This window comes from Jatropha curcas, chromosome 10, assembly GCF_041381405.1.
Source record: "Jatropha curcas cultivar XTBG-Jc1 chromosome 10, XTBG_Jcur_1.0, whole genome shotgun sequence".
Lineage (NCBI taxonomy): Eukaryota > Viridiplantae > Streptophyta > Magnoliopsida > Malpighiales > Euphorbiaceae > Jatropha > Jatropha curcas.
The window spans coordinates 2423688-2449979 of record NC_143160.1 but is presented as its reverse complement, the minus strand read 5'-3'; the positions used below and the strand labels follow the sequence as shown (position 1 = coordinate 2449979).

The window sequence follows — 26292 nt, the reverse complement described above, 5'->3', positions numbered from 1 at the left end:
TCCTAATTAAAGTTAGATATAGTTATCAGAATATTTAAGAAGTGAAATGTTTTGGTGCATGTAATAATGAAATAATTTTAATATCCTTTTAAGAATTATTGTTTTTCTCCTAAAATAATACCTTAATGAGTTTATACTTTGCTTTCCATGGCATAATAATAGATAATTGCCTCTCCTTTTCGGCTTTAGGTGATTAGGGCGAGTGCTTTGTTTATAATTTGAAGAATTAGTTAAAATTAATTAATTCTCCTCCATTGCACAATGATGCAGGGATGATAATGGAAAGGCACTTGGATGCAACATACTTAGCTCTTACTGGCTATGAAAGTTACAGGTCTGTGATAGCCAATTAGCGATCATTGCCATTATAGGAGCGTGACGAAAAGAAGTAGACTTACCAAATTTAGAACAAAAATAAACCATATTTCTTTTTAATTAGTTTACTTAAACTAATCAATCTCTAGTTATCATTATTCATTTCCATCTAGGCTTTACTGTAAGACTCGTCTCTCTGCCATTGGCCGGGTTCCTTACTTAATTCCTAAAATCCCCAATTCATTACACCTTCCTTTTTGTCAGTTTGTAGCCCCTAAAGGAAGCAAGGTATATAGAATTTAAAGTTGAATAATTAATCATCAACCAAACCACTACTGGTACTGTTTCGTTAACAACAAAAACACCCACGTTTCTTAAATTTAATCAAATCGAGCAATTAATTAATTACACTACACATATACTTCATCAGAAACAATAACCATATACAATGGCAAACTGAACAGTTTGATGACAAGTTAATAATATAGCAGTAGCCCAATTGATTTATTTCTGAACTGAATTGTTGGCAGAGAGGGTTGCTAACAAATCTAAATACATCAAAGAATGGAGAAGATGACAAACCAACTGGAGACAAATCCAAATCACATCCACACACATTTTAAAGAAACAACAGCTACTCGTAATAGAGACTAATTGAAGAAATCCCATGGGAATTTAGGTTGCTGGTGGTCTGAATTATTAGAAGTTGATGGCACAGGTAGTAATGGCGGTGCAGAATCAAATGTTTCCCACTGCGTAGTAACGACAACTGTGCCTGATTTGGAATGCTGTTCAGAAGCCAAGTGTTGTGCTTGCTCTTCTTCTATTGGCATTAGCCTCGGGCCATTAGGATAGTGATTGGGTTTCTGTCCGTTTGAATTATTATGCTTTTGTTGTTGATGCTGCTGCGTTATTGGTACGTGGTTTCCATTGCCATTTGGCATGGAGTTCTTCATCTTCAACATGTCTAAAGTCTCTACATATTTTTGAACTCTTCTCACCTTTATCAGAAAATAAATTTTGTAAAATTATTGAAATGTTAATTTTGCAATTTTGGAAAAGGAAGTTAATTAATTAAATTACCTGCATTTTTCTTTGTAATTTCGCATCTCCATCGGCCATAATTCCATCCAATTTCAACAATTGATTCATCAATAACTCAATCAAATTAAGCACATCTTTCTCTGCTACTTTCCCACCTTTAGTAATTACGGACTCAAGAGCCGACACCTACCCAATTTTAATCATCATATCAATATCCAAAAACAAAAGGAAATCTTTTTTTTTTTTTTTTTTTTTAATACATTATAAGGAAAGGAAATACCTGGCCGGCGAGCCTATCAACTTCGAGGCTGATTTCTGAGATGGATTTTGAAGCCTTTTCCATTTTGGCGTTTCTTCTCATTTCAAGGAAACGTTTTTCTTGACTAATCGGGTCCTCAACAAGAACAATTTTGGACTTGTCTTTCACTCCAGAAATGTCCAGAAATGCATTTGAATCCCTCTCTTTGTCTTTGAATATCAGCTTTTGGTCTTGATGGTGCAGTCCTGTCGGTCCTGTCAACAGTTTTTTCAACTCCCCTGCATCCATAATCACAAATTAGCACAATTTTCAATCTAATTAAAAGAGCCAATAAATGAGTTCTGAAAGAGATTTTAAAATTTTACCGAATGTAGCTTGGGAGCTAATATTGATTTGGTGATACGCAGACCCGTACTTAACCCTAACTCTTATTGTCGGTGGAGGGATGGAGCTCCGATCGGAGTTCGGGTTTCGCTTCTGAACCAGCATTCCTCCCGGTCTAAGCTCCCACTCGTGCCCAGACTCGTTGCCGCCGCCTCCGCCGCCAGCTCTTGAGCTGCCATTCATAGTAGACAGCCCTGTCGGTTTAGTCTTCATTCTCATCATTTTATTTTTTTATCTTTTTTGACTATCCCTTGTGGTTGTGTCGGTTACAAAAATTTATGACACTTTTCAGTCAAAAAAGCCTCAGATCTCCAGAAACCGCGATTCTTCACGATCTGTGTTAGAAATCAAATATACCCATTTGAGAGGAAGACTGTGAGACCCTGTTTCAGAAAGCTCCAATCTCAGCATTACACGAGTCGAACCCAATAGCCCACGTAGATAGACAGGGCGTGACGTCTACAAGCTGCTACTTTTATTTTCTCTTTCTTCACAGAATCAATGGCGTCACTCAGAAGAAAAAACTCCAGCCATAAATGAATGAATGAATCTTCAATTCTTGCAATTCAAGAAAACTGAGCTCAATCGTTTGACACGCAGCCGGAAAATCGAGAATCTGCCAAAACCTTCAAACGGAGAAAGTAAATCCCAGATCTCTACCAAAATATCCAAAACCAAATGGCTCAACACTTAAAAGAATATCAATTTCTTCCTCTCCTCAAAATCAGAAATAAAAAATAAAAATAAAAATCTTAAACTCACCCCGATTTTTTCCCAAGAAAGCACACGGAAAATCAATTTAGAGTCAAAATCTAAGAATATGGGGATTTCAATGTGGAATAATTCCCCCTCTCTCACTTGCTGTTCTGGAGATATCGTAGAAGAAGAGAAAAAAAACATAAAGAGAGGAAATTGAAAATGAATATAAAAACGAGTGGACAGCTAACTGAGCTGTTGTTGTGGCTTGAGAACTATTTATACATATATATTGATACACATAATTTATGCATTATTGGAGATTATTTTATGATTAACAAAAATAAATTAAATAGAGAGAGAGAGAGAGAGAGAGAGAGAGGGAGACTGCGAAAGCCGCCAAAGCCACTGTTGAAAGGTTAAAACTCGGAAAAGAAAACTTTGGTCTTTCACCCAAGGATAAATTACAAATTGATCCCTATAATTGACCAATTATTTAGTATTATCTTTTTTTTTAAATACCTATTAAAACATAAAAATAACCTTTAATATAAAAAACATGAAAATTATAAAATAACATCTTAATTTTGATGTAATTTTCTTTTGGTTCGTGAATTTTAGGAGCATGAATTTTTTTTATAGGGTTTAATTGAAAATTAATTGTTCGCGATTTTCATATGAGGGAGAATTTTAGCAAAAGAAAGTACACATTAGATAAAAAGTATTTTGATTTTTTTTATTGGGCAGTTAGCAATAAAACATATAAAATTCAAAAAAGAAATACTTATCATCCAGTAGAAGTATACAGTAGGAATGCATTCATATTTTTTTTTTAAAAAAATAAGAAATATATGGTGACTTTATCAAATTATAGGGACCATATAGTAATTTACCATTCGCCAAACTATGAGCTAATGTTCAAACACATCCCGGTCTACATGAGTTCGAATAGGGGGTTCTTTCCTCTATAGTCCACGTGTATATTACAGGGAGATATAGGGGAATTTATAGTAGCCCAATCATTGTCTTGTTAATTGTGTGTTGTTGATGGTAGAAACAATTAGACACGTGGCATTTTATTGTGGCGAGCACGGTGCTGTGTCCGTGCGAGGTAAGGACTAAGGAGGTTAGCTTTTAATTAAACAGTAAGTTGGCTTTGCCGGGCATCAATACCAAAAATAACAAAACCGGTGACGTTTCACCATCACTTGGTTCGCACTAGTGCCACTTTCAATGTAGGGGATTCACTTTTTTTTTTTTTTTTTTAAATATATATGTATGGAAATTTTTATTTAACATAAATGTTTAATTAATCAGTGCCACGTGCAAGGTCAACAAATCCCTGCAGACTGCTTTTTCGGTTTATAATTTCCTTTGTTATTAATACAAAATACCGACTTTTATTAGCTTAATTAACAATTTGATGTTACGGCTCATAAAAATTATAAAATACTCAATTAGATGGAAATTTAATTTTGGTCAACGATGGAGCTAAGGGGGGGTCTAGAGGTGATCCTGCCTCCCCTAAATTTTTTTTTTTTTAAAAGATTTTACCCATAAAATATTAAAATTTTTTTATTTTACTCTTTAAAATAGTAAATTTTTTAATTTTGCATCTTAACTCTTGAAATTTTTTTTAGCCCATCCTGATTTTAATTTCTGGCTTCATCACTGATTTTAGTTGACGTTAACTGTAAACTAGGGTTGGTCTTCTTATAAAACAGAGATATTATTAATCCAAAAAAGGTGTTTTTTGAACTTTTCAATCAGTTTCTCACAATTATAAATTTTAATTTGTAATAGTGAAAAAAAGTAAGTTGAAAGTGATGATTTTGGGTTTTCATGACCAATAGAAAAAATTTCTATCTCAAAAAATGATTGATAAAATAAATAAATTTTTTGACTGATTATATATTTTTCCTCATTTAAAAATTTTTAGTGTAGACATTAAACAAGTAGATGACACTGTCTCGTGCAACGGAACAGTAGTTGCACCTTCTATCATCTATCATCTTATTTCCATAATTAGAGTTGGATCGCAACTGCCCGGAAGATCAAGTTCCTTGCCAACTATCAAACCCAATCTCTTTTCATTTGTTTTGAGCACTGCCAAACCTAGCCTAGCCTTGGTCAATTACATTAAAGAAGAGGAGCCAACTATGGAAAGGCACCCTTAAGGTTAGTCAATCCATCTTGTTTGATCACATGTTAGTGATATTGTACATCGTTTCACATCAATAATGATAATTTTTTGGTGTTTTCAATTTTTGTACGTAAAAATTATAGTAATTGGTTGCGTGATTATAATAATTTTCAAATATGTGCAGAGTGTGTGGTAAGTGGCATTCAAAAATTATTATTTATGAATATTTGAATTTTTAGATTTTAGACCATATTCTTTTTGCTGTCCATCTGGTCCACATAAAATCACAGTTGCATGTATTCATCAATTAGTGGCTTTTATTTGTCAAGGATATATAGAGAGAATCCAATCATCATACTTGGACAAAAACCATGCCTGCAAAGTAATGCTACTTCAAATGCTGGCTTGCAACTTTATAAACCATTTGTAATTTTCTTGTCACCTAGAAAATTATTTTTGTCAATTAAAAAAATAATAAAGTAAACCTACAAATTAAATTAAAAATTTTTGTATAATGTTTTTTAAAATGATAATGGAATCATGCAAAGCATAGAATACTATTGAAAATTACATTTGGAGTCCTCAACGTTGCTAGAACTTTCGCAGAAATCCACTACAAAATTGTAATTGCAAACAAAGTACGAGCCACCAACTGCAAAGTAGCGAAGTACACAAAGTAAAAAAGAAAGAGAATCATAAATCCAAACTTGGACCACGTCAGTCAAATACTCTCCGTGGAGACCAAGTAAAAAATATACTGTTCTACTGCCATATAATGTTGCTTACGTCACACTCCTGTAAATTACACGTGGCTATTATTGGTTTCATCATCGGCCTTGCCAAAATCTAGGCCCTCAATTCTCCAAACTCAACCGCTCCTTTTTTTTTTCCTGCTCAGTCTTTCGAATACTCCTTTTCGGTTTTCAGTTTTCACTTCTCCCTGTCTCCCTCCTTGACTTTATTGCCTGCCACCGACAGTTCTACACGTTCGAGTGGCACGTTTTACAACTTATACGTGGGAATACCTAAGTCGTCCAGAACCAGAAGGTCATCCCACGTGGGAATAGTTGGGATTTTATTCTGTGCATAAGCAGTTTGATTAAGATAATGCAACTTATAATTTGCGTATAAACGAGTGAAAAGTGGCGGTGGGGATTGTATTGTACTCATTGCTTTATCTCCAGAATTCTTCCATTTGTCCATTGCATTTTGCACTCAATTTTTTTTTGTTTCTTAATACTTTAAAATTATTTATTTATAATGTTTTTTAAAAAAATATGTGGAATAAAGGATTTTTATCTCTAATTTTCTATACTAGATATTCAGTGAAATAAATATGTTCTCACGTTAAAAAAAAAAAAAATTGATATAGCATATATACGTGGAGGTAGGAGAGCAGATAGCACGGGGACAAAAATGAAGTGACAACAACAAGTAAATGAGAGAAAATCAAAGAAGTTAATTATATTTTAATTTTAATGAAGAAGTAGTTATAGGGTTTTGAGCAGGTTGGGCTACAAAAGCATGTTTGATAAGGAACAGGAAACCGACCACTGGGCATAAAATATTGTTTTGCCATGCCAATGGTTTCATACAATTTCTGTGGGACTGTAGTCAATTTATCCACCACGTGATCACGTAATTAATAAGCAGAGGAGTTATTTTAATAATAATTTTAATTAGTAATTTCAATTATAATATCATAAAAGATTTATGACATCCTTTTTCTCTAAAGTATTATATTTTGGCATATCACTTGTTATATATAGAAAGAGTAAAATTAAAAGGATACTTTCGTTATTTCTGTCTTTAATTCTAAAGAAAGTAATTCTTTCCGACTACTAGACGTGTGGATGAAAATGTCATTTTGGAATGTTATAAAAAATGGAAAAAGGAAAGGTTTTCCTCTGCCTCTGAATTGATAGTACTTACAGAAAAAAAAAAAAAAAAAGCAGCAAAATTTGTGTGCCACCAGATAGGAGCCTCTGTGTGTGAACCGACAATAACATCATATTCAATGAACCAAACAAGAATTATATATAATATACTTATTTTTAGTTTTTCAAAACAAGAAATCAATGTAGTTTGTTTGACATCTTGTATGTGGTGCCATGCAAAAGCCCTCTCTCTAAGCAATCAATTAGGAATTGATGAATTGAAAAAGAATTAAAAACTTAATTGACCAATCTCCAATGCAATTAATTTTCCTAATTTTAGCTAGCCTATTGTTTGGATCAAATTAATTAATTAATTAATCTGGATGACAATGAAAATAGAAGTGCACCATCTTTTAGGGTTTCTTTTTGTATATTTTAAGCATATTATCTTTAACAAGCAACATCCAGTATTACTATCTTGCAAGTCAAATGTCTGCCTAATCTGATTTTGGCCTTCCACTGGCAATTTGACATTTTATGCTCCAATTATGATGTTTCTCCTAATTTTTTTTAATTAGCTAATTGAGATGGGAAAATTAACACCAAATCCAATTTCTAGCACATCATCTTTTATTAATTAGATTGTGTATATTTGTTGTTGTAGGAGGAGGGAAATAATTAGATTGTCATCACTATCAGATCATAAAAATTTGAGACCTCCAAAGCCACTCATATTGTTGACCTAACAGAAATGCACCAATTGATGTCACAAGTTACGCACAATAAGGTGTCTCCATCGTCACCAAATGTCAATTGACTTCTACCACAGGGTGTTATAAGGTCTCTTTTTATTAATTAGTTAGTTTCTTCATTAGCTAATTAAGGTTAATTACATTCGAAAATGAAAATGCAACTACTAACAAGTTAATATATGAACGTTCAACGACTTTGAAGATGTGAACCATCACCTACAATTCCAGAACCATGAAAAAATTTGTGATTATTTTCCACTAATTAATTACATTGATTTTTTCATAAATATCTAATTAATCAATTAATTAATTTTGCATGAGATGTATGGTTATATTACCACTTCAATTAATTTTGCCAACTAATGGATTCCGAAAGCCAGAAGCCATGAAAATGATGCACCATAATCCATACAAGAACAGCACATGGCCACTAGTGTCCGAAACCGACGCATATTTATTTGTCATTCAACCAAAAAAAACGACGACTTTGTATTATTACTATAATTTCATGTGTTAGTTATAAATTGAAATGTTTAATAAATATAATTTTAAATTTTAAATTTTTAAATTAAAAAATAAAATTTACGTATTGTAAATTTTGTGAAATATTCCATTATGAAATGGAGACATAATTATAAAGCAAACAGCATGACAAAGGGATTGGTGAAGAATTTTGAGGAAGAAAAACAAAAATAATGTTGGTATCATGTCATGTTAGAAATGACACCATCATTAGTCTAAGCCAGTTGGCTTTCAAATAAGTGGTCTACCATTGCCTTTATTATTATTATTATTATTGTTATTTTTATTATTTTTGATTATTATTAACCCATATATTATAAAGTTTGATGAGGCTAAATATGAGAGTAAAGAGTAAATAGTAGCTATGGTATGGTCCTTAAATAAGTTATTAAAATAAATTTTTTCAAGTAATGATTAGTTAATTATACAAAGTTTCAATGAATGAATGACCATAACTTATATTAAATTAATTAACCCTCTACTATTTAAAGGTAGTCAAGCCTACTAATTGATGATGGACTCAACTGCCGCATTATTTTAAAATCAGAGCTTCGCAGGATCATATCATATGCAGATTCTGCTCATTCATTAAAATTAAGCTTGTCTAGGATGACCAACATATACATTTTATGTATCTCCTGTTTTCTTTCAACATATATAAAAGATAATATACAAACAAAAGATTCTATGTCACTATGTTGGGAGCTCCATTTTTACTTTCCTGTTCAAGCCCATTAACAATCTTAGAGATTCCCATTTTTCCACCGGAGTTGATGTCCCATTTGTCCATGTCTCCTCCTGCGCATACTGACATGCATCAGTCCCTATCATAGAATTACCTCCAAGCAACTCCTATCAATTCGAAGGGTAAAGAACCTTATCTCAGAAAAAACAAGGGTTAAACATTTGGTTAGACAAAGAAGCTTATCGACATTGAGCATGTAGACCATATTCAGCCGAGACACAATCCCCAAGCTTTGAATGACATGCAATGGCAGCCCTAAGTTGCTATTTTCAATTTACAATTAATAGGAGTTCTCAGAAAGTCAAATCTAAGCCTTTTATCTACTGCTCAACTCAGCCTGTTCAAAGCAATATCAAGGTAACAATTTAGAACTCTTCGCTTACTTCATGTTTCGCGATTAACTTCAAAAGGGAAACAATAGTCTGCAAGTGTGTGTCCGGTGAGCAACAGGTTGTCGTAAATGGAGCAGCAAAGGAAATAGGAAGGGCTGCAGTTATTGCAGTGAGTAAAGCTAGAGGAATGGAAGTAGCAGGTGCAGTTGATACCCATTTTGTCGGAGAAGATATTGGAAAGGTTTTCTATTCTAGTCTTCATTTCTTCTCTCATTTTCACCCACTCTGTCCTTTATTCGAGGAAGATATCTTCCATTTCTTTTTTGTTTTGGGTAATTGTTGACTACTTGGTTCCCAGATTGTTCAGCCTATTAATTCCTTCTTTCGCCCATCTATTTTTTCCATAGTAGCTCTGTGACATGGAAGAGCCACTGGAAATACCCATAATAAATGACCTCACTATGGTTTTAGGTTCCATATCTCAGGTAAATATAACGAAATTACTCTGTCCTTATCAATATTCATCATAAAGGAAAAGTAATCGAATCCTTTTTTTTTGGAATTATGAAATTCTGCAGTCAAAAGAAACAGGAGTAGTCATTGATTTCACTGATCCTTCTACAGTCTATGACAATGTGAAACAGGTTCACTGTCTTTGAACCGAAGCCATGAATTTCTGAAACATCTTCAAATTCGTATTTCGTTATAATCAATTAATAACTACTAATGATAGTTCACTTTCTCTTACATTATCTGATAGGCAACAGCATTTGGCATGAAAAGTATCGTCTATGTGCCTCGAATTAAACTAGATACAATTGCCGCATTATCTGCATTATGTGACAAGGCCAGCATGGTGAGCACAGGGTGAGATATTATAGTTAAACTTTCGTTTATATTCTTTTTAACCTGTGTGAACACTTCCGTTCTTCCAAAGACCAAAATATTCTTCCAATTTGTACACTTCAATTGGGCTGCACCAATGACAGGGTTGCCTGGTTGCACCAACTCTATCCATAGGATCTATACTCCTCCAACAAGCAGCTATCTCAGCTTCCTTCCACTACAACAATGTAGAAATCGTGGAATCAAGGGCACAAGCAGCAGTAAGTTACATGAAATAGAGTTGCCTATTTCACTCGGACTTTTATAGTTACATTTGTAAAATATGCAAAAAAAGTACATAACAAGGTAAAAGGGAGAGTGAACCTGCAAAGAAAGGGCCTCATATCCTTGCATAGGCTCTCACATCTTTGATATCTGCAGTACCAATGTATATATGAGTTTACAAGCTCTCTATGTATATACTGGCAAATGGACAATCATACAAAAAAAATATTTCTTTTATTCCCTACTATTCTCTGTATGCTCGTGATTATGTCCATACTCCAATATGATAATCCAAACCTTGTGGATAAATAAAAGCATTAGATGTAATGAAATTATCTTTCGTGCACAGGACCTTCCATCAGCAGATGCATTCCAAATTGCAAAGAACCTCTCCAACCTGGGCCAGATCTACAACAGAGAAGACTCGTCAACAGATGTTTTGGTAAGCAGGCACAGCGCATAACCATATCATACTATAGCCAGTAAGCCACAATTGATGCAAAAAAAGTTATACAGACTACTCATATTTTTTCCTGGTCCATAAGCATGGTGGGGTTCAAAAAAGGTGAAAACCACATTTGGACCCAATCTTAAATGTGCAGTGCTGAGGAAGCTCGTCTCATTTAAAACTTCAAGACCCTAGACTTTAATTGTAATTTGATGACTCATTTTGCTTTCATCCTACAAGGCTAGGGGCCAGGTTCTGGGAGAAGATGGTGTTAGGGTGCATAGCTTAGTCCTACCAGGGCTTCCCTCCAGCACAACAGTTTACTTCTCTGGCCCAGGAGAGGTACAGTTTCCAGTTCACTTTTCTGAACATTGAAAAGCATTAAGATAAATTATACCTTTCTACCATGATAATCCAACTATTTTACTGCCATTGACCACAGGTTTACTCCATCAAACATGATATCACAGATGTGCAGTGCCTCATGCCTGGCCTAATCTTGGCTATTAGAAAGGTCATCCGTCTTAAGGTAATCAATCGTGTGATATTTCATCTCTTTCTTGATACTTCCAGCTTCAGCCTTCAACCCATCTTGAAGTAAAATTTACTTTTGTCCTTGTTTTTGTGCAGAATCTGGTGTATGGCTTGGAAAAGTTTTTGTAAGAAGCCAAATATTCTTTTTGAAGAAAACACATCATTGTGCAGACAAATATTTGACAAAGGACGCTTCAGTGATACATTAGATAGAAAAGAAGATTTTTGTAACTTATGCTTAAAGTCAAGCCCATTGCTTTAGTTGTTCACCACAAAAATGTAATTCAACATATCTTTGGGAGAAGAAGTTCAATTTGCATATAAACAAGGATCCCTTTAAGATGTCATGAAAGTAGTTAAATAAGAGCAGGGTTGTCTCTGGGAAGTCATACCAAGAGGCAGAGCAGTTTAAAGCATTTAAAAGCCCTATTCTGCAATTTCTTTCTTGTTATTGGTCTAATTGCCAATCGTGCTGAACTTCAGCAATATAATCTTAAGGAATCTATATCCATCCTGCAACAATCAAACAAATCTGCATTTTTAACTCTTATACAAATATAACCTGCCCAAAGTTGAAATTCAACTCCTAAATGTTATCCAGTATGGATTAATAAGATAAATTTAGGATCTAATCTAACCATGTTCCAAATTAATACAGCTGTAACACATTCATCATTCCCACTGCTAATCTCTAAAGTGATCTACTTAACGAAACTGATTATAGTTCGATAGATTCTTTATACATTCATGACTATATCATATGATTTTCACCATCAGAGATCTTTGGACATGTCTTGTACATTGAATTTTGAAATTTAATTGGCCAATAGTACCATTGAACAGCAAATTCACTAAAAGGGACAGAGGGAAGCAAATTTTACGGATACAAATGGACTTCCTGTTGCACCTTCCATACAAAAAAGCTGGGAACTTAGCCTATAAGAGCTTAAGCATTCAATTGTCCAAATGAAATATCCCTCCCACCAAAAATCAGGCTACAGATCCAAATTTTAGTTTTTATCATTGATACTGTCAAATGCTTTATATCTTCATTCTTAAACAACAATATCACAAAACTCAAGTTCTTGGGACGAAATTTATCTGCAATCTGCAGCATCTCCTGCTCTCTGAATTACTTTATCCAGAAATGTAGTAACTTCTTAGACATGAAAGTTCCAGCAGCAGTTCCCATAATAGCTAATCAGCAGAGCTTAGAGTATATACTAAAAAACAAAGATAACTTTACCAAATCTTCTATAGGATCCATTTTGATAGCCTGGGAGTTTATAAACCAACGGAATTTGAGTATGGGATTACCTAATAGAGTTGTAAAATTTTCTGGAGGTAGAAATTCATACATAAAGACTTCAGGACACTTAATGCACTTGCACTTCTGATGGAATGAATGCATGCCACTTGTTTGCAGACATACTTTCAAGATAATGAAAACAAATAAGAAATAGCACAAATTTCCAACAAGTGAGTTACTCATGAACTATAGTGATTTCAACAGTACTTCAGTATGTTAAACAAGGAAAACTAAAAGCAAGTTTTAGTCAGCACCTGCACAACCAAGCATTGAGACTGCCATGCTTGAAGCAGTCACATAATCAAAGCAGCCTTTTACTGGATACTGATAATTCAAAATTGAGCCATAAATTTGTTACAAGTCTGAACATGTGCTTTCACCTCCAAATTTATTTGTCACTGCCCTTATCCAGGCTCTATCTTTATCACCATATGCGTACTCCATGCTTGAAGCCAACAAGACAAAACCTTCAATCTTTTCCATCTCATTAGCACTTTTAGCTCTGGCTTGGTGCACTGGCTCCACCAATAATGAACGAGTTCCCTTGGGAAGCATCTCCCACAGTCCAGATTCTGATATAATGATCAAGACATCATATGATATCCACAATAAGAAAAGTCATTAGAAGAATCATAGCTCATAAGGATAACTTTCTCTGTTATAGTTAACATATTGATCAGACTCAAGTTTCCAGGTAAACTACATTTCTTAGTTATGTCAACTAAGATGAGAATACTGCAGATGGTCTTTACCGTTCTTTGTGAGGTCTAAAAAAATAAAATAGCTGTCAGTTCCTCTATCTGACAAATAAACCATAAAGACTAAAGCAACAACAGATATCATGACCTTAAAGTGAAATGCAAGGCAAAATGGCCAATGCACGGAGCAAAGGAACAACATTCAGGGTACAGTGAGAATAAAAGAGAATTAGCAGTTCACTGGGGCATGGATATGATTAATCAGAATAACTATGCAATTTCTTGATTTCCATTGATATACAAACTTGATATGCTAATCTTCTTATTTGAAGCTTGCTTGGGCCTGGGAATAAAGAAAATTGCAGTAACCCCAATACATATTTAATTTACCAGGTCCATTATTAACCAATATATCTAACAATAAGATATCCGCTTCAGACATATACTAGAAAGTGAAAAGGTTCTTATATTACCTGCAGTCTGTGGAAAATAGAGGGTGTCCCTTAAGTCAAACAAACCAATGCTATCGATCTGTTTCAAAAACCAATCAAGTAATTGAGCCTTTGATAAATTATCTGGTGTTTTCCAGTATCCACGAACGCATAATCCACCTTGAATTGATATCAACTAGGAATTGAGAAAATAGTCATAAGTTGGTAACTTGACAAATAAAGTAGCACTGTATTTATTATTTAGGATTCTTTTATTTTATCTTATTGACAGCTTATTGGATTTTCAACTTATTCATTTAGACAATAATGGAATAAGTTTGTTTGAGTTGAACCAATAAGCAGCTTATCTGAAAATTTGCAAGCCAAAATTTTTTCTGATAAAAAAAACTTCTTTTGAGAGTTGATTCAATAAGCTATATCGCTTATTAAAAGACAAAACTGTCTCATACAATTATAAAATGATAGCATACCTTTCTTAATCATTTAGCGCAATAATCTATTAATTCAGATTCAACATTCAGCCAAAACAAACAAGACTTTAGTCTATATAAAAATATATAAAATAAAATCCTATTAAACTCCAAGATAGAATATAGCCACCCTATAGTTTTCATATGTTTAGTTCAATTTCATAATGGTTACCAGAGAAACATACCACAGCTATGGTGTTTGTGTTTCGTAATAAAACATAGGTTGCCCAAGCCAAGTCCTCCTTCTGAGTATCAAATATATTCTCAGACATCAGAAAAATCTGCTCAGCACCTCCAGGAAGAGCTGCCTGATCCATTGGCCTTACACCCTGTAATATTATGCATTCCATTAGGGCCCCAAATAATATATAAAGCAGTTCTCCATTCACGAATGTAGAATTAAATAGAATTCAATGGTCCATGTATTTAATTCCTGGCTGCGGGTATAACAACAGTGTGGTATAACATAACAACAAAGGATACCTTACACAATGTCCATCGGGTTGCACTGTAACTTATAAAAGACAGTAGAAGAGATATTGGCTATTTTATCTAAAATAAATACTAGTATAGGCATGAATAGAATAGCAACACTAACTGCCCCTCAAGAAATGGAGTCCACAACGAGTAGCAAACCATATTCAATATATATATCAGCTACTTATCCCCAGGGCACCGGTCACCGTAGTCATAAATTTTCTCAGCTGCAAACCCTAACCGAATTTATTCGAACTCAAACACTTTATTATCCTAAATGGAGAAATAATACCAGCAATAATTGGGAAACAGACCTAGACAAATTATTACCTTGAGAAATCGTCCAAAGAAAGGAAGTGCAATGGAGAATGCTGCCAGAGAAATACCCAAAGCCTCCGTTCTCTACGTGAAAACCAAAATATAAATATCGCAATTACTAGGAAAAAATAAATAAAGAGCACAGAACATAACCACCTTACCAGCTGGGGCGGGCTGGCGGCCGAATTAGAACCCAGAAAGTGGTTCAATAATAGAAGTGACCCGAATCCGTATCCTATCCATCTGGGTAAGTAGGATTCGTCCAATCCAGGTATACCTAAAATCCCCAACTGATTTATTATTTAACTAATTCTGCGAGCAATTAGCTGATCAGTAAAGAAAAAAAAAAAGAAAAGAAAAAGTTCTGTTTTCACCAAATGTGAAGCGAAGAATGGAAAGATTGAGTTCCTGCTGTTGATTTTCTCTCGTTTGAGAATTGTCAATCCGAGAAGCTATCACTAAGGATTTTCTGGTGACTTTGGCGCGAAACTTTGGACGGATGTTCAACTGGATTAAAGGGTGAATTGAAAGACCACTCATTTTCGTTTCCCTTCTTTGGGAATTGAGAAAAATTCAGGAGAGATAAACATGCTGCAGATTTTCATTTTTGGACTGCTTTAGACACGTCGCTCAGTAGGCCAAGCCCAAACTAAAAAGGCCCGTTTATAATATATGGGCTAAGTATGGTTCGACATAGAGTTACAAACTATGCAGCAAACTAAATATGGGACATTTGAATATGCACTCAAAATTACAATATGGTTTGTTATGCTTAAGATAGTTTGATATCGAGTTCAATTCAGACACTATTTACTGTTAATGAAAACTATATCCATTAATGGTTTTTTTTTATTTATTTTATTAGACTGGGATTTTCTTAAAAGGGCTACTAACCTAAAATATAATGTATTTAAAATATTACTTGTGTTGTCTCATCAATATAGACTCACCTTTCTTTTTTACTTGTTTTAAAATACAGTCATATTAACTTTTTTTCAAAATATAATTTATTACTTCATTTTTTAATATATTCATAATTAATATATATTTATATTGACAATTGCATATATTACAATTATTAATAAATGGATATAGTTTAATTATATTAATAAAATTTTCTTAATTTACGTGAAAATCAAATTAAATCTCTATACAATGCACGGATGGGTATATTAAATTAGACTGTGTAAATTAGAAGCCAATTTGATGGGAATTTATGTACATGCGTAAAAGTCATCTATAAAACTATGCAGACTCAAAAAGTCAAAACATACAGTTATTACCAGCTAGATACACATCTTTCCCAAAAAAAAAAAAAAAAAAAAAACAAAAGAGGAATAAAGTAATTTAAAAGTCAAACTCCAATTAAACCCACCTTAATTTCCTTTATCAGTTGGTGTGGTTCCCAAAGCCAAGCCCAATTATTTACTATGTGGCTATGGAAGGATGGGGTAGAATGCATTTAAAAATATAAAAATTAAGAAAATAATTAAAATTATTAATATAGCTAACGCTTTATTAAAATGCCTTTTTAATAACGATAAATTCAAATTATTATTTAATTGCTTTAAAATGAATATATTTGGAAGTAAAAAATACAATTCGACAAAATAAAAACTTATTAAAAAACAAAAAATTATGCCTTAGTAGAATAAAAAACATCCACGTATTCAAAAAAATAAACATATTATTATACTCTCTAAATTTCTAAGAAATACAGTCAATTACAAATATTTTAGTAATTGGCTGAAAAGTTTCAACTCGGTATATGTATATTTATTGAACCACTTTTCGATTTTTTTTTAATATGAATTTCTTTTTTTTTTTTATTATTTTAAGAATTTTTAGCAAACGTGAAAGTGAAGAAAACTGTAATCTCAAGAAAAAAGGGCGATTGAATCAATGAAATGATTTCCCATGGAGGTATAGTTGCCACGAATGGAAGTCTAGGAATTAATCGGACGGCTGCGATGCATTAGTCAAAATGCATAGGCTATCATTTGCATTGCATGTGGACCAAATGTATTAAATTAAAATAAACTATAATAATAATAAACGCTTATTTATTGCCATGTTCGTTTAATGGTGTTCAACAATGGTATTTTTTTTTTTAAATTATTTATTAATATTATTGAAAGGACCTCACGCACCCAAACAAAAAGAATATTTATAGAATGAAACCTTAGAGGACAAGAGAAGAGATAAATAAAGGCTTTTAGGGCACTCGGTTCCGCCACTTATTATTATTATTATTATTATTATTATTATTATTATTATTATTATTATTATTATTATTATTATTATTATAAACCGTTCGGATAGCATTGGTATAATGGGATTGTTAAATTCATGGTCATTTAGTAGTCCAAAACAGAATATATAGTCAATGAAATTAGTGGCTAGATTATCATCTATCAATGTCAATGTGAATGTCAATGTCAATCACTTTATTTTCATCGTATAAATTACTCTGCGTATAATAATACTTTTATTTTATAAATTCAACTTTTAATTTGTTAATGCCCGGCATTATTATTAATAATTATCTAAAGTTAATGTTTTCATTCATAAATTATTATTATCCTTTAAATATTCACACTTGACATTATTCAAAATCTCATTACTTATATTTATCTCAAACATGTTTAAAATACTATTTAAATCTCAAAACCTATTTTTGTAAATATCCGTCACAAATAATATCTTTGACTGTCCATTCTCAAGTCATGTACTCTCATTAACGGATTGGAGCATTTCGTTTTCTTCTCAAATCCTATATTCTTATTAAATGAGTTGAAATAAGTCGTTTTTTTTCCATATCTAATCATTGTATTTATTAAATAATAGAAAAAAAATTGAATCCCTCATTTAATGGAAGAAAATTTTCAGAAGGACGTAATGGTGAGAGATTAATTAATGTATTTATTACATTATAGAAAAATTATAATTACGATCTAAGTTAAGAGACTAAATAATTATTTTACCTTAATTAAAAATTTCATAAATTAATATAGCAACACTTTTGGCTACGATTTTATTTATAGCGCGTGAACACAAGCATCAATCTGAACGTATGTCTATATCCTTTAACAGTGCGGGTGAGGTGAACGTCACGCCCTGATGCTCTATACCCACATTTTCAACATGGACAATACCGCTCTATGGAACACTTGCCACGTCACTTTTAAAAAATTTTCATGCCTATAATATCCACAATTTCCTTACTGAATTACCTTAGATGTCCCCAATGTAATGAAGTGTCAAACGGTTGTTGCAGAATTCAGATATACCTCACTGTAGACGATATTTGTCCCAGGAGACCTACCGATCTATCATGAGCGACCTTCAAACAAGCCAATGATACTGTGCCACGTCATAGACGAGCTAGCTTCGCCACCGCGCGATATAACACCGACTACGTTTCTCTAAGATACGATGGACACGTGTCCATGTTTCAACGGGAACAGCCGGTGATATAGGGGCTAGTTACAAGTGCAGCCGGTCACTCCGTCTCTGCAATTCCCGCTAGGTATATAAGCGGCGTCCTCGAACCCTCTATCTCTCTTCTTCCCCTGATTTCAGTTTCCCAATTGAGAGAAAAAGTAACGTTTTTTCGCTTTATCCAGCTCGCTGTTTCGAGGTTAGTAGTTTCGCTTCATTTTAATTATTTTTGAAAATTATTTTGAGTTCCTTTTACTTTTCCTTTTAGTTTTTTCTTTTTTGGTTGGTTCAAGCGTTAAATTTTGATCTCTCTCTTTGGGCCAGAAACTCGGTGTTTCAGTTAATGGTATTCTCTATATGGATTTTCTCGGCTTGCCTACATGTTGATCTTTCAGTTTTAAGTTCAAACCCAAGTGTTGAATTAAGGTGAAGCCGTTGATTATTCTTGGTATTGTAATTTGGGAATTTGGACAGTATCGATTTCGATTTGAGTTTGGTCACACTCTGTGATTTTCAATGCGCGTGATTAACCTGAGGGCAAACTTGATTAGTTGTTAATGACATGAGTTTTGATACCATCGCTGTTAGGCCTTTAATGTACTTGAATTTGGGGTTTGTGTTATCAGCTAGTCTCGTTGTAGTGAAATGGTTTAACTAAAAATTAGGGTTTTTTTTTTTTTGAAGGGGGTGGGGGGGATGATTGAGGAATTATGCTTTTCTCATGTTTAGGGGTCATATATTGACAGATTTGATGATACTGCTTCTGTAGTTTTCTTGTTTACTTAAGAGGGAAGTTAATTTTGAAAATTTTAGTGCCTTATTTTCCTGTTGTGGCATGTTTTTCAATATAGCTAATGGTGTTATTTGCTTTGTTTATTGAACGTTGCTTAGATCCCTACAACAAATTGTTGAAAGCTCAAACAGATCACAAAATATTGCACTCCATTTGGTCCAAACAAGGGTCTCCTTAATCAGTGACACTATTTGTACAAGGAATCAGATTTTTCTTTCTCTTTGGCTGGTGAAGCAGGAATTGTGTCTATTGTGTGGAAATTTGTATTTTTATACCTTTTGGAGCTCTCTTTTCTTTTTGTTTTTCTTTTTTATCCTTTTGCTTGGTTCATTTTTAGAGACATTAAGGGGATTGAGCATATTGATAACTGAAAATACTGGTCAGGCCTGGCTCTGGAGAGCTACTTAGACTCTGGCCACCAGGGGGCAGTGCCTGCCATGGCACCTTCTCGTGTGGCTGGAGGGTTAGCCCAATCTTCCTCAAGTTCAGGAATTTTCTTCCAGGGGGATGGGCAGTCTCAGGCTGTAGTTAACTCACACTTGACTTCATCATTCGGTAACTCATCCAATTCGATTCCTGGAACTGGGCGTCCCAATCTGGGTCCGGTTTCTGGGGACATGAATACTGCGGTTTTGAACAGTGTGGCAAACTCTGGACCAAGTGTTGGGGCAAGTTCCTTGGTGACAGATGCAAATTCAGCACTTTCAGGAGGTCCACATTTGCAGCGAAGTGCGAGCATCAATACAGAGTCATACATGCGCTTGCCAGCATCTCCCATGTCTTTCTCATCCAATAATATAAGCATTTCAGGATCGTCAGTTGTTGATGGGTCCTCTGTAGTTCAGCAGGGCAATCATCAAGACCCAAGTGCACAGCAAGTCCAGCAGAACCAGCAGCAGCAACAGGGGACTTCAAGTGCTACGTCCCTGCCCACATCACAAAATGCACAAGCTTCACTTCCCATGGGGCCCCGAGCTCCTGGAACTTTCCTACAGGACCCTAATAATCTATCGCAAGTACAAAAGAAGCCGAGATTGGATATCAAACAGGAAGATATTCTGCAGCAGCAAGTTTTCCAACAACTGCTTCAGAGACCAGATGCCATGCAATTGCAGGGCCGTAGTCCGCATTTGCAAACCTTGCTTCATCAGCAGAGATTGAGGCAGGCGCAGCAGCAACAAATTTTCCAATCTATGCCGCCACTGCAAAGAGCCCATTTGCAGCAGCAGCAGCAGCAGATGCAGATGAGGCAGCAAATGCAACAACAGGCCATGCAGCCAGTCTCTGCCATTAAGCGTCCGTATGATGGAGGTATTTGCGCGCGTCGGTTGATGCAATATCTGTATCATCAGCGACAGCGGCCAGCTGTAAGTTCAGATGTTTATACACCTATTGTGATGTTCCTATACCTATGGTGTAAATACTTGTTTTGTTTCAGAGAAAGTCAAGTATTACTATTTTGATTAAGTTAAATACTTGCATATAATACTATCATTGCATAATTATTTGGGCAGGAGAATTCTACTGCTTATTGGAGGAAATTTGTGGCAGAGTACTATACACCTCGTGCAAAGAAAAGGTGGTGCTTGTCATTATATGATAATGTTGGGCATCATGCTCTTGGCGTTTTCCCTCAGGCAGCTATGGTCAGTTCTTTGTCCTGTTAAGTATATTTTTGTAATTTTTACAATATAAGATGATAATTTTTCTATATGATAATATTGAACTTTTTTACTGTTCTGGGTACTTTTTGCATAGGATTTTTTGTTCACAATGCTGCAATTTGATATATAATGAAAATTATACCTTGAGCTGCTTTAGTAATCATACCTTGGTGAAACTGTTTTTTGTTTGCAAGTAGCAGATATTCAGCATTGCATTTGTTCAAACTCACCCATTTTATTTCCTGTTTGATTTTCAGGAGGCATGGCAATGTGACATTTGTGGCTCTAAATCTGGAAGAGGATTTGGTAAGCAAACTTTTGGTGTTTGCATAGAATTCAATTTTCTGCGCCAAGACAATCACTATTAAACTGTGATTCTTGAGATTTTCAAGTTTTCAAAAAGCTTTTTACTTGACTCTGGTGGCAATTGCATTTTAAAGAGTGCAAGAATAGGTTTCTGAGTTCATAAAAGCTAAAGAAGGCTTAATATGTGCAAAAAATTCTTTTAATTTGAGTGTGCTATGGGGATAAAAATAAGAAGAAAGGATGTCAAACTTTGGCCAGTTTTTGAATTAATTTAGCATGACTTGATGGAAATATATCCAACTTGTATAAGTTTTGTGTAGCTGAATTAGTGAATGTCGTGATTAGTACGTGATAAAGGCATACTAATCGGTTGATCGTAAGTTCATAAAATCGTCCAAATGATTTTACTTTTTTCAAGCAACTTTATGTGAGTTTATCAAAGGTTTGATTTTTGTTATGTGATAAATTGGTTCCTTGAGTTTGACTCATAAAATCATATGCGTTGACTAGTGATTTAGACAACTATGCACTCAGTTGTTGAAGGAAGAATTGATCTCAAAGTTGAAAGGATCTAGAGCTATAATGGAGTTTGGCTTGTGTGTGTGTGTGTCTGTGGTTATGCTTATGCTTATGCTATGGTGTCAGCGCTTTCCTTCTGTTGATCTTACTCTTCCCATTACCTGTTTCTGTTTGTGCTTTTGGAAGAAAAAGGAAAGAATTTGGATATGCTTTGCAGAATGGATTTTTCTCTTATATCTCAAATCTTTGGATAGTCTTTATTTTGTCTGCTTGTCTTGCATCAATGATTTTTTTTCTTTTTGGTAAAAGATTGCTGTTTGTTAAATGAGAGTGTTAATGCCATTCATGAACAGGATGCCATTTATGGACAGGGAAGAAGTATCTTCTTCCATTTTCTATTTTATTATTTCTCCCAAGTGTTAGCTGAAGTACAGAGGTAGAGTGATTTAAGATAACCCAATGTTTCATGTTTTCACCAATGTTACACTTTCACCTAAAATTTTGTTCTACCAACTTTTGCATATGCTAATCCTTTTAATATCTATGCTTTTAAGCTTGTCCGGTTCCCACTTTGTTAGAGTGATGTTTTCAATATCTCATTGAGTGTATTACTATATTATAATAACTTAATGTGAAATATCTAATTTTTCTCTATCAACAATGCATCACATATTTGAAAAGTAGCAACAAGAGACAAAAATTTATGCTTTGATTACATTTTACATGCATGCGGTTTTAGTTTCATGGCTTCTTTTCAAGTTTCTTGTTCTAGAGATTTATTATGTTCAATTTTTGGGGCAATTTTCACAGAGGCCACTTTCGAAGTACTTCCTAGACTCAATGAAATCAAATTTGGCAGTGGCGTCATTGATGAGCTATTATTTTTAGACTTGCCACGTGAATGTAGATTTCCATCTGGAATAATGATGCTAGAATACGGAAAAGCAGTTCAAGAGAGTGTTTATGAGCAACTTCGTGTTGTTCGTGAGGGTCAGCTTCGTATCATATTCACGAATGACTTGAAGGTCAATAGAGATATTATTGATTTGTCTGTATCATCAGTTTTTCAATTTGTTGAACAAGTTGCTTGTCTCTGCATATCAGATTTTGTCTTGGGAATTTTGTGCACGGCGTCATGAAGAACTTCTCCCACGAAGGGTGGTCGCACCACAGGTACCATTTTGAACCTTTATTTTCATATCTCATTGTAATTGTAGTCCTCCAAATGGAAGCTTTTTTTATGTCTCTGGAGAACCAAAGCGAGAAATTATCCGGTTCTGTCATTACTAACAATGTTAGAAATACTGTCTCTTGGATAATTTTTTGAGGTACTAATATGAAAATTTGAGGTTAAACTTTGGATTGTGCGGGTTTGTAAAATTCATTTATTATGTACCAAATTTAGTTAGTATGCAATTGCATTTTCTAGTAAATTTTCTGGAGAAACAAAATATGGTTCTCTTCGACTCCATTCAGTAATGCTTTCTAGAGGAGGTGGGGAGAGCAAAAGTGGGTTTTTTTGTTGTTTGTAAATTAGATCTTAGGGTTGTGAATTTTCTGAATATCCATTTTGTTTTTGGTGAAAAATTTAAGTCTGATAAAAAGCCAAATTGAAGAGACCAACTTAACCAAAATTTTCTGTTTAGGTTTTAATTCAGTTATCATAATAATTCCATTTGGTTCAGTATTCACTTTCAAAATTTTGCAATCCAAATAAATTGAACTTATCAACTGAATGCTTGCCCCCTAATAACCGAGTGCAAAATTGGAACTCAAGCATTTTGTGATAAATATTTTTAAGCTCAATTCCCTGTGCTTTTGCAGGTGAATCAGTTGGTTCAGGTTGCTCAAAAATGTCAGAGCACTATCGCTGAAAGTGGATCCGATGGGGTTTCTTCTCAGGACTTGCAAACAAATAGCAGCATGTGAGTAAAATTGAGCAACAGCTTCATTCCCTTCCTTCTCTGCATGGGTGTCTGTTCAATTCTTTTTGGTGTAGTCCTTCTATAATGAGTATATTTCTGAAAATAGTATCTCAAAGGATTTCCAGCTAGTCAGCTAAGAGATCTGGAACAATACCTTGGAATCTCTCTTCGTTTTTTGCCAGGCTGGATGCTTATGCTGGTATAAGTATGTTTAACTGTTAATACTAATCCAATGTTTTTGAAGGGTATTGACTGCTGGACGGCAACTTGCCAAGACTTTAGAGTTACAGTCTCTAAATGATTTGGGATTTTCCAAAAGATATGTTAGGTGTTTGCAGGTATAATTTGAGCTGTTCCTGGATTTGGATTTTAGTATAGAACTAAGTTTCTGTTATGTTATTTATTATTCTTTTAAGTTTTCGCTCCAATTTGTTATAGATTTCTGAGGTCGTCAACAGCATGAAGGATCTGATTGATTTCTGCCGAGAAAACAAAGTTGGGCCAATAGGTAATTCCTAATGGTTGGTGTGACATAGTTACATATTACATGCTAGCTGTTGGCCGTATGATGGTGGATTATGGTATTCTTTTTATCAGTCCTATGTTATGGGTTCTCATTTTGGAGCAGCGAAATTCTGGACAAAATCTTTTGTAACGAGAGGTCAAGTTGCATATATGCATTACTGCCAAAGTAAATATGTGCAAATTTGAGTACGGTTACTTTGCTGAAAGTTCAAACTAAGTCAGTCTTATAAAGTTCAAATTGGACAGTAATGTTAAGTTCATTAGCTCCAGCTAAATCATTATTTCTTTTGAGAAATCATTACTTTTTATGAGCACTATGATGTAATAAGGATAATTTGGGGCAATTTTTCTAAGATTGTAGCTGCTGCTTGCTTGTTTTACTTTATGTGATACCTTTCCTGGTAGTTTGTGTGTGGAGATCTAATAGGATGTAGACATCCAAATAGATTTACTTTATGATGCTGCCCACTGAATGAAGCAACTTCAATTTTTGTTTTGGTTTTTGGTAAATCTTCTCTAATGTGACTCAGTACTGTGGAACCAAATTGCTCTTCCTTGTTTTCATTTATTGTTGGCAAATTTGTAATTGATCTGTGTGATCTGTAATTGCTATCTTGTGTCCGTTGCCTGGTTAATGCTGCAACTAGTGACATGATTTTGACCTTACATGCACGGAGATCTCATTCCAACCCTTGTGTGCAGAGGGCTTGAAAAATTATCCTCGGCAAAGCACAGCGGCCAAGCTCCAGATGCAAAAGATGCAGGAGATGGAGCAGCTAGCCAATGTTCAGGGCCTGCCAACTGACCGGAACACTCTTAATAAGTTGATGGCATTACACCCTGGCATAAACAACCAGATGAATAACAATCACATGGTTAGTCGAGGGGCTTTAAGTGGTCCAGCACAGGCTGCGTTGGCACTGACTAACTACCAGAATCTGCTCATGAGGCAAAACTCAATGAATTCAAACTCCAGCTCTCTCCAACAAGAGCCTGCATCGTCTTTTAATAATGCTAGTCAGAGCCCATCTTCAAACTTCCAAGGACCTGCTGCTTTTGTACAAGGATCCATGCAAAACTTACCCACAAGTGGCTTTTCAAGTCCGCAAATACCTCCACAACAGCCACAGCAGCTGCAGCAACGAATGGTGAGTGCTAATAGCTTACTGCAGCAAAACCATCCACAGGCCTCTCAAGGCAACCAGGCATTGCAACAGCAGATGATCCAGCAACTGCTGCAGGAGATGTCTAATAATAGTGGAGGAGTGCAACAACATTCTCTTGCCGGACAGAATGGGAATGGAAATATGGGAAGGAATGGAATGGGTTTTGGAAGCAACCCTTCGGCAGCACCTGCTGCCCCTGCTCCTGTATCAGGAAGTGTTGCAGGAACTGCACCGAGCAGAAGCAACAGTTTCAAAGCTGCTTCAAACAGCGACTCTTCTACAGCTGGTGGCAACGGCGGTTTTAACCATAAAGGGCCAGATTTGCATCAGAATCTCCATTTGCAGGACGATATTGTTCCAGATATTGCACACGAGTTCACTGAAAATGGCTTTTTTAACAGTGACCTTGACGATAACATTGGTTATGGTTGGAAGGCATGACTAACATGGTATGGCCTAGTCATTCCCTGTCATTGAGTGAATGTTTGGCCATAGATATTTGTACAGAGTATTAAATAGCTGCTTTGCCCCACCCTCTCCTTGCTTTTCTAATTTTCGAATTTGTTGTGACATCATGGTGGCACTTGTATTTCTATAGGCTAAAGTTAGCTTTTTTTCTCTCTCTCTCTCTCTCTCTCTCTCTCTCTCTGTTTTTGTTTCTTTCTTCTCACCTCTTCTCTGAGAGTTTCTGTCAAGTCTTGCAAGTGTAATCTATTGGAGACTAAAACTTGGACAGTTAATATGATATTTTACCGAGTTTTGCAATGTGGTATTTTTCTGTGGTGGACTCCATATGGTTTAAGTTCTGCTTCGTTCATTACCTGCTGCTCGAGCGACATTCGATCTTTGATTTTTAACGCCAGTCAAGTGAATCGCATTTTTTTTTTTATTCTTGTAAACCGTGCGACTGAGTTTCAATGTTAGAAATTTAGTGACATCTTAATTAAAGTAACGAGTTAAGTGTGTGAACCTGACCTTTTTCTTTTTTTTTTTCTTTTTTTTTTTTTTTGAACTTTTGAATTTTTAAGCCTATATTAATTACTAATTAAGATATTTTATTAAACTATG

At 34.6% G+C, this 26292-nt stretch overlaps 4 protein-coding genes across 16 annotated transcripts; 2 read left to right on the top strand and 2 right to left on the bottom strand.

The window, feature by feature from the left end:
* Positions 1-712: 712 nt before the first annotated feature.
* Positions 713-2962, bottom strand: BAG1 (BCL-2-associated athanogene 1). Of its 3 annotated transcripts, none has more exons than XM_012234925.4 (5): positions 2765-2962; positions 1984-2628; positions 1640-1896; positions 1399-1545; positions 713-1316 (listed from the first exon to the last, which is right to left on the bottom strand). In XM_012234925.4, the coding sequence occupies exons 2-5, from the start codon at positions 2222-2224 to the stop codon at positions 966-968; spliced, it is 996 nt and encodes a 331-aa protein (XP_012090315.1). In that variant the 5' UTR covers positions 2225-2628; positions 2765-2962; the 3' UTR covers positions 713-965. The 3 variants fall into 3 exon arrangements, with proteins under 3 accessions (XP_012090315.1, XP_012090317.1, XP_089571744.1); XM_012234927.4 differs by having other exon boundaries at positions 1984-2618; XM_089715618.1 differs by having other exon boundaries at positions 1984-2962.
* Positions 2963-8500: 5538 nt separating this feature from the next.
* Positions 8501-11598, top strand: CRR1 (Dihydrodipicolinate reductase, bacterial/plant). Its single transcript, XM_012234920.4, has 10 exons — positions 8501-9094; positions 9188-9310; positions 9480-9554; positions 9648-9713; positions 9830-9925; positions 10059-10175; positions 10529-10621; positions 10868-10969; positions 11070-11156; positions 11258-11598. Exons 1-10 carry the CDS (start codon positions 8984-8986, stop codon positions 11288-11290), a joined length of 903 nt encoding a protein of 300 aa, XP_012090310.1. The 5' UTR covers positions 8501-8983; the 3' UTR covers positions 11291-11598.
* Positions 9743-15477, bottom strand: HCF208 (chaperone (DUF2930)). 8 transcript variants are annotated; one of them, XR_016322996.1, is made up of 10 exons: positions 15260-15474; positions 15047-15162; positions 14898-14969; positions 14276-14419; positions 13642-13795; positions 12725-13042; positions 11025-11674; positions 10425-10587; positions 10279-10329; positions 9743-10132 (listed from the first exon to the last, which is right to left on the bottom strand). XR_016322996.1 is itself a non-coding variant. In XM_037636729.2 (6 exons), exons 1-6 carry the CDS (start codon positions 15423-15425, stop codon positions 12825-12827), a joined length of 870 nt encoding a protein of 289 aa, XP_037492657.1. In that variant the 5' UTR covers positions 15426-15474; the 3' UTR covers positions 12528-12824. The 8 variants fall into 8 exon arrangements, 1 of the variants encoding a protein (XP_037492657.1); XR_016322995.1 differs by having other exon boundaries at positions 10532-10587; XR_005177426.2 differs by lacking the exon at positions 11025-11674 and having other exon boundaries at positions 9743-9899; positions 9979-10132; positions 10532-10587.
* Positions 15478-18380: 2903 nt separating this feature from the next.
* Positions 18381-25989, top strand: SLK2 (SEUSS-like 2). 4 transcript variants are annotated; one of them, XM_012234918.4, is made up of 11 exons: positions 18386-18525; positions 18651-18752; positions 19504-20486; positions 20634-20765; positions 21041-21089; positions 22419-22633; positions 22713-22781; positions 23433-23533; positions 23778-23871; positions 23972-24041; positions 24761-25989. In XM_012234918.4, exons 3-11 carry the CDS (start codon positions 19557-19559, stop codon positions 25663-25665), a joined length of 2565 nt encoding a protein of 854 aa, XP_012090308.1. In that variant the 5' UTR covers positions 18386-18525; positions 18651-18752; positions 19504-19556; the 3' UTR covers positions 25666-25989. The 4 variants fall into 4 exon arrangements, with proteins under 4 accessions (XP_012090306.1, XP_012090308.1, XP_012090307.1 ...); XM_012234917.4 differs by having other exon boundaries at positions 19218-20486; XM_012234916.4 differs by lacking the exon at positions 18651-18752 and having other exon boundaries at positions 18381-18525; positions 19218-20486.
* Positions 25990-26292: the final 303 nt, after the last annotated feature.

Coding starts and splice junctions, on each gene's coding strand:
- BAG1 (XM_089715618.1), bottom strand. CDS start 2,224: ATGATGAGAATGAAGACTAAACCGACAGGGCTGTCTACTATGAATGGC. Junction 1,897..1,983: donor TAGCTCCCAAGCTACATTCG/GTAAAATTTTAA, acceptor TTATGGATGCAG/GGGAGTTGAAAAAACTGTTG. Junction 1,317..1,398: donor AATTACAAAGAAAAATGCAG/GTAATTTAATTA, acceptor TTTCTGATAAAG/GTGAGAAGAGTTCAAAAATA.
- CRR1 (XM_012234920.4), top strand. CDS start 8,984: ATGGCAGCCCTAAGTTGCTATTTTCAATTTACAATTAATAGGAGTTCT. Junction 9,311..9,479: donor TCGGAGAAGATATTGGAAAG/GTTTTCTATTCT, acceptor TTTCCATAGTAG/CTCTGTGACATGGAAGAGCC. Junction 9,555..9,647: donor TTTTAGGTTCCATATCTCAG/GTAAATATAACG, acceptor GAAATTCTGCAG/TCAAAAGAAACAGGAGTAGT.
- HCF208 (XM_037636729.2), bottom strand. CDS start 15,425: ATGAGTGGTCTTTCAATTCACCCTTTAATCCAGTTGAACATCCGTCCA. Junction 13,796..14,275: donor ACACAAACACCATAGCTGTG/GTATGTTTCTCT, acceptor CTCAATTCCTAG/TTGATATCAATTCAAGGTGG. Junction 13,043..13,641: donor CTATTTTCCACAGACTGCAG/GTAATATAAGAA, acceptor TCATTATATCAG/AATCTGGACTGTGGGAGATG.
- SLK2 (XM_012234916.4), top strand. CDS start 19,557: ATGGCACCTTCTCGTGTGGCTGGAGGGTTAGCCCAATCTTCCTCAAGT. Junction 20,487..20,633: donor ATCAGCGACAGCGGCCAGCT/GTAAGTTCAGAT, acceptor TTATTTGGGCAG/GAGAATTCTACTGCTTATTG. Junction 23,872..23,971: donor GATATGTTAGGTGTTTGCAG/GTATAATTTGAG, acceptor AATTTGTTATAG/ATTTCTGAGGTCGTCAACAG.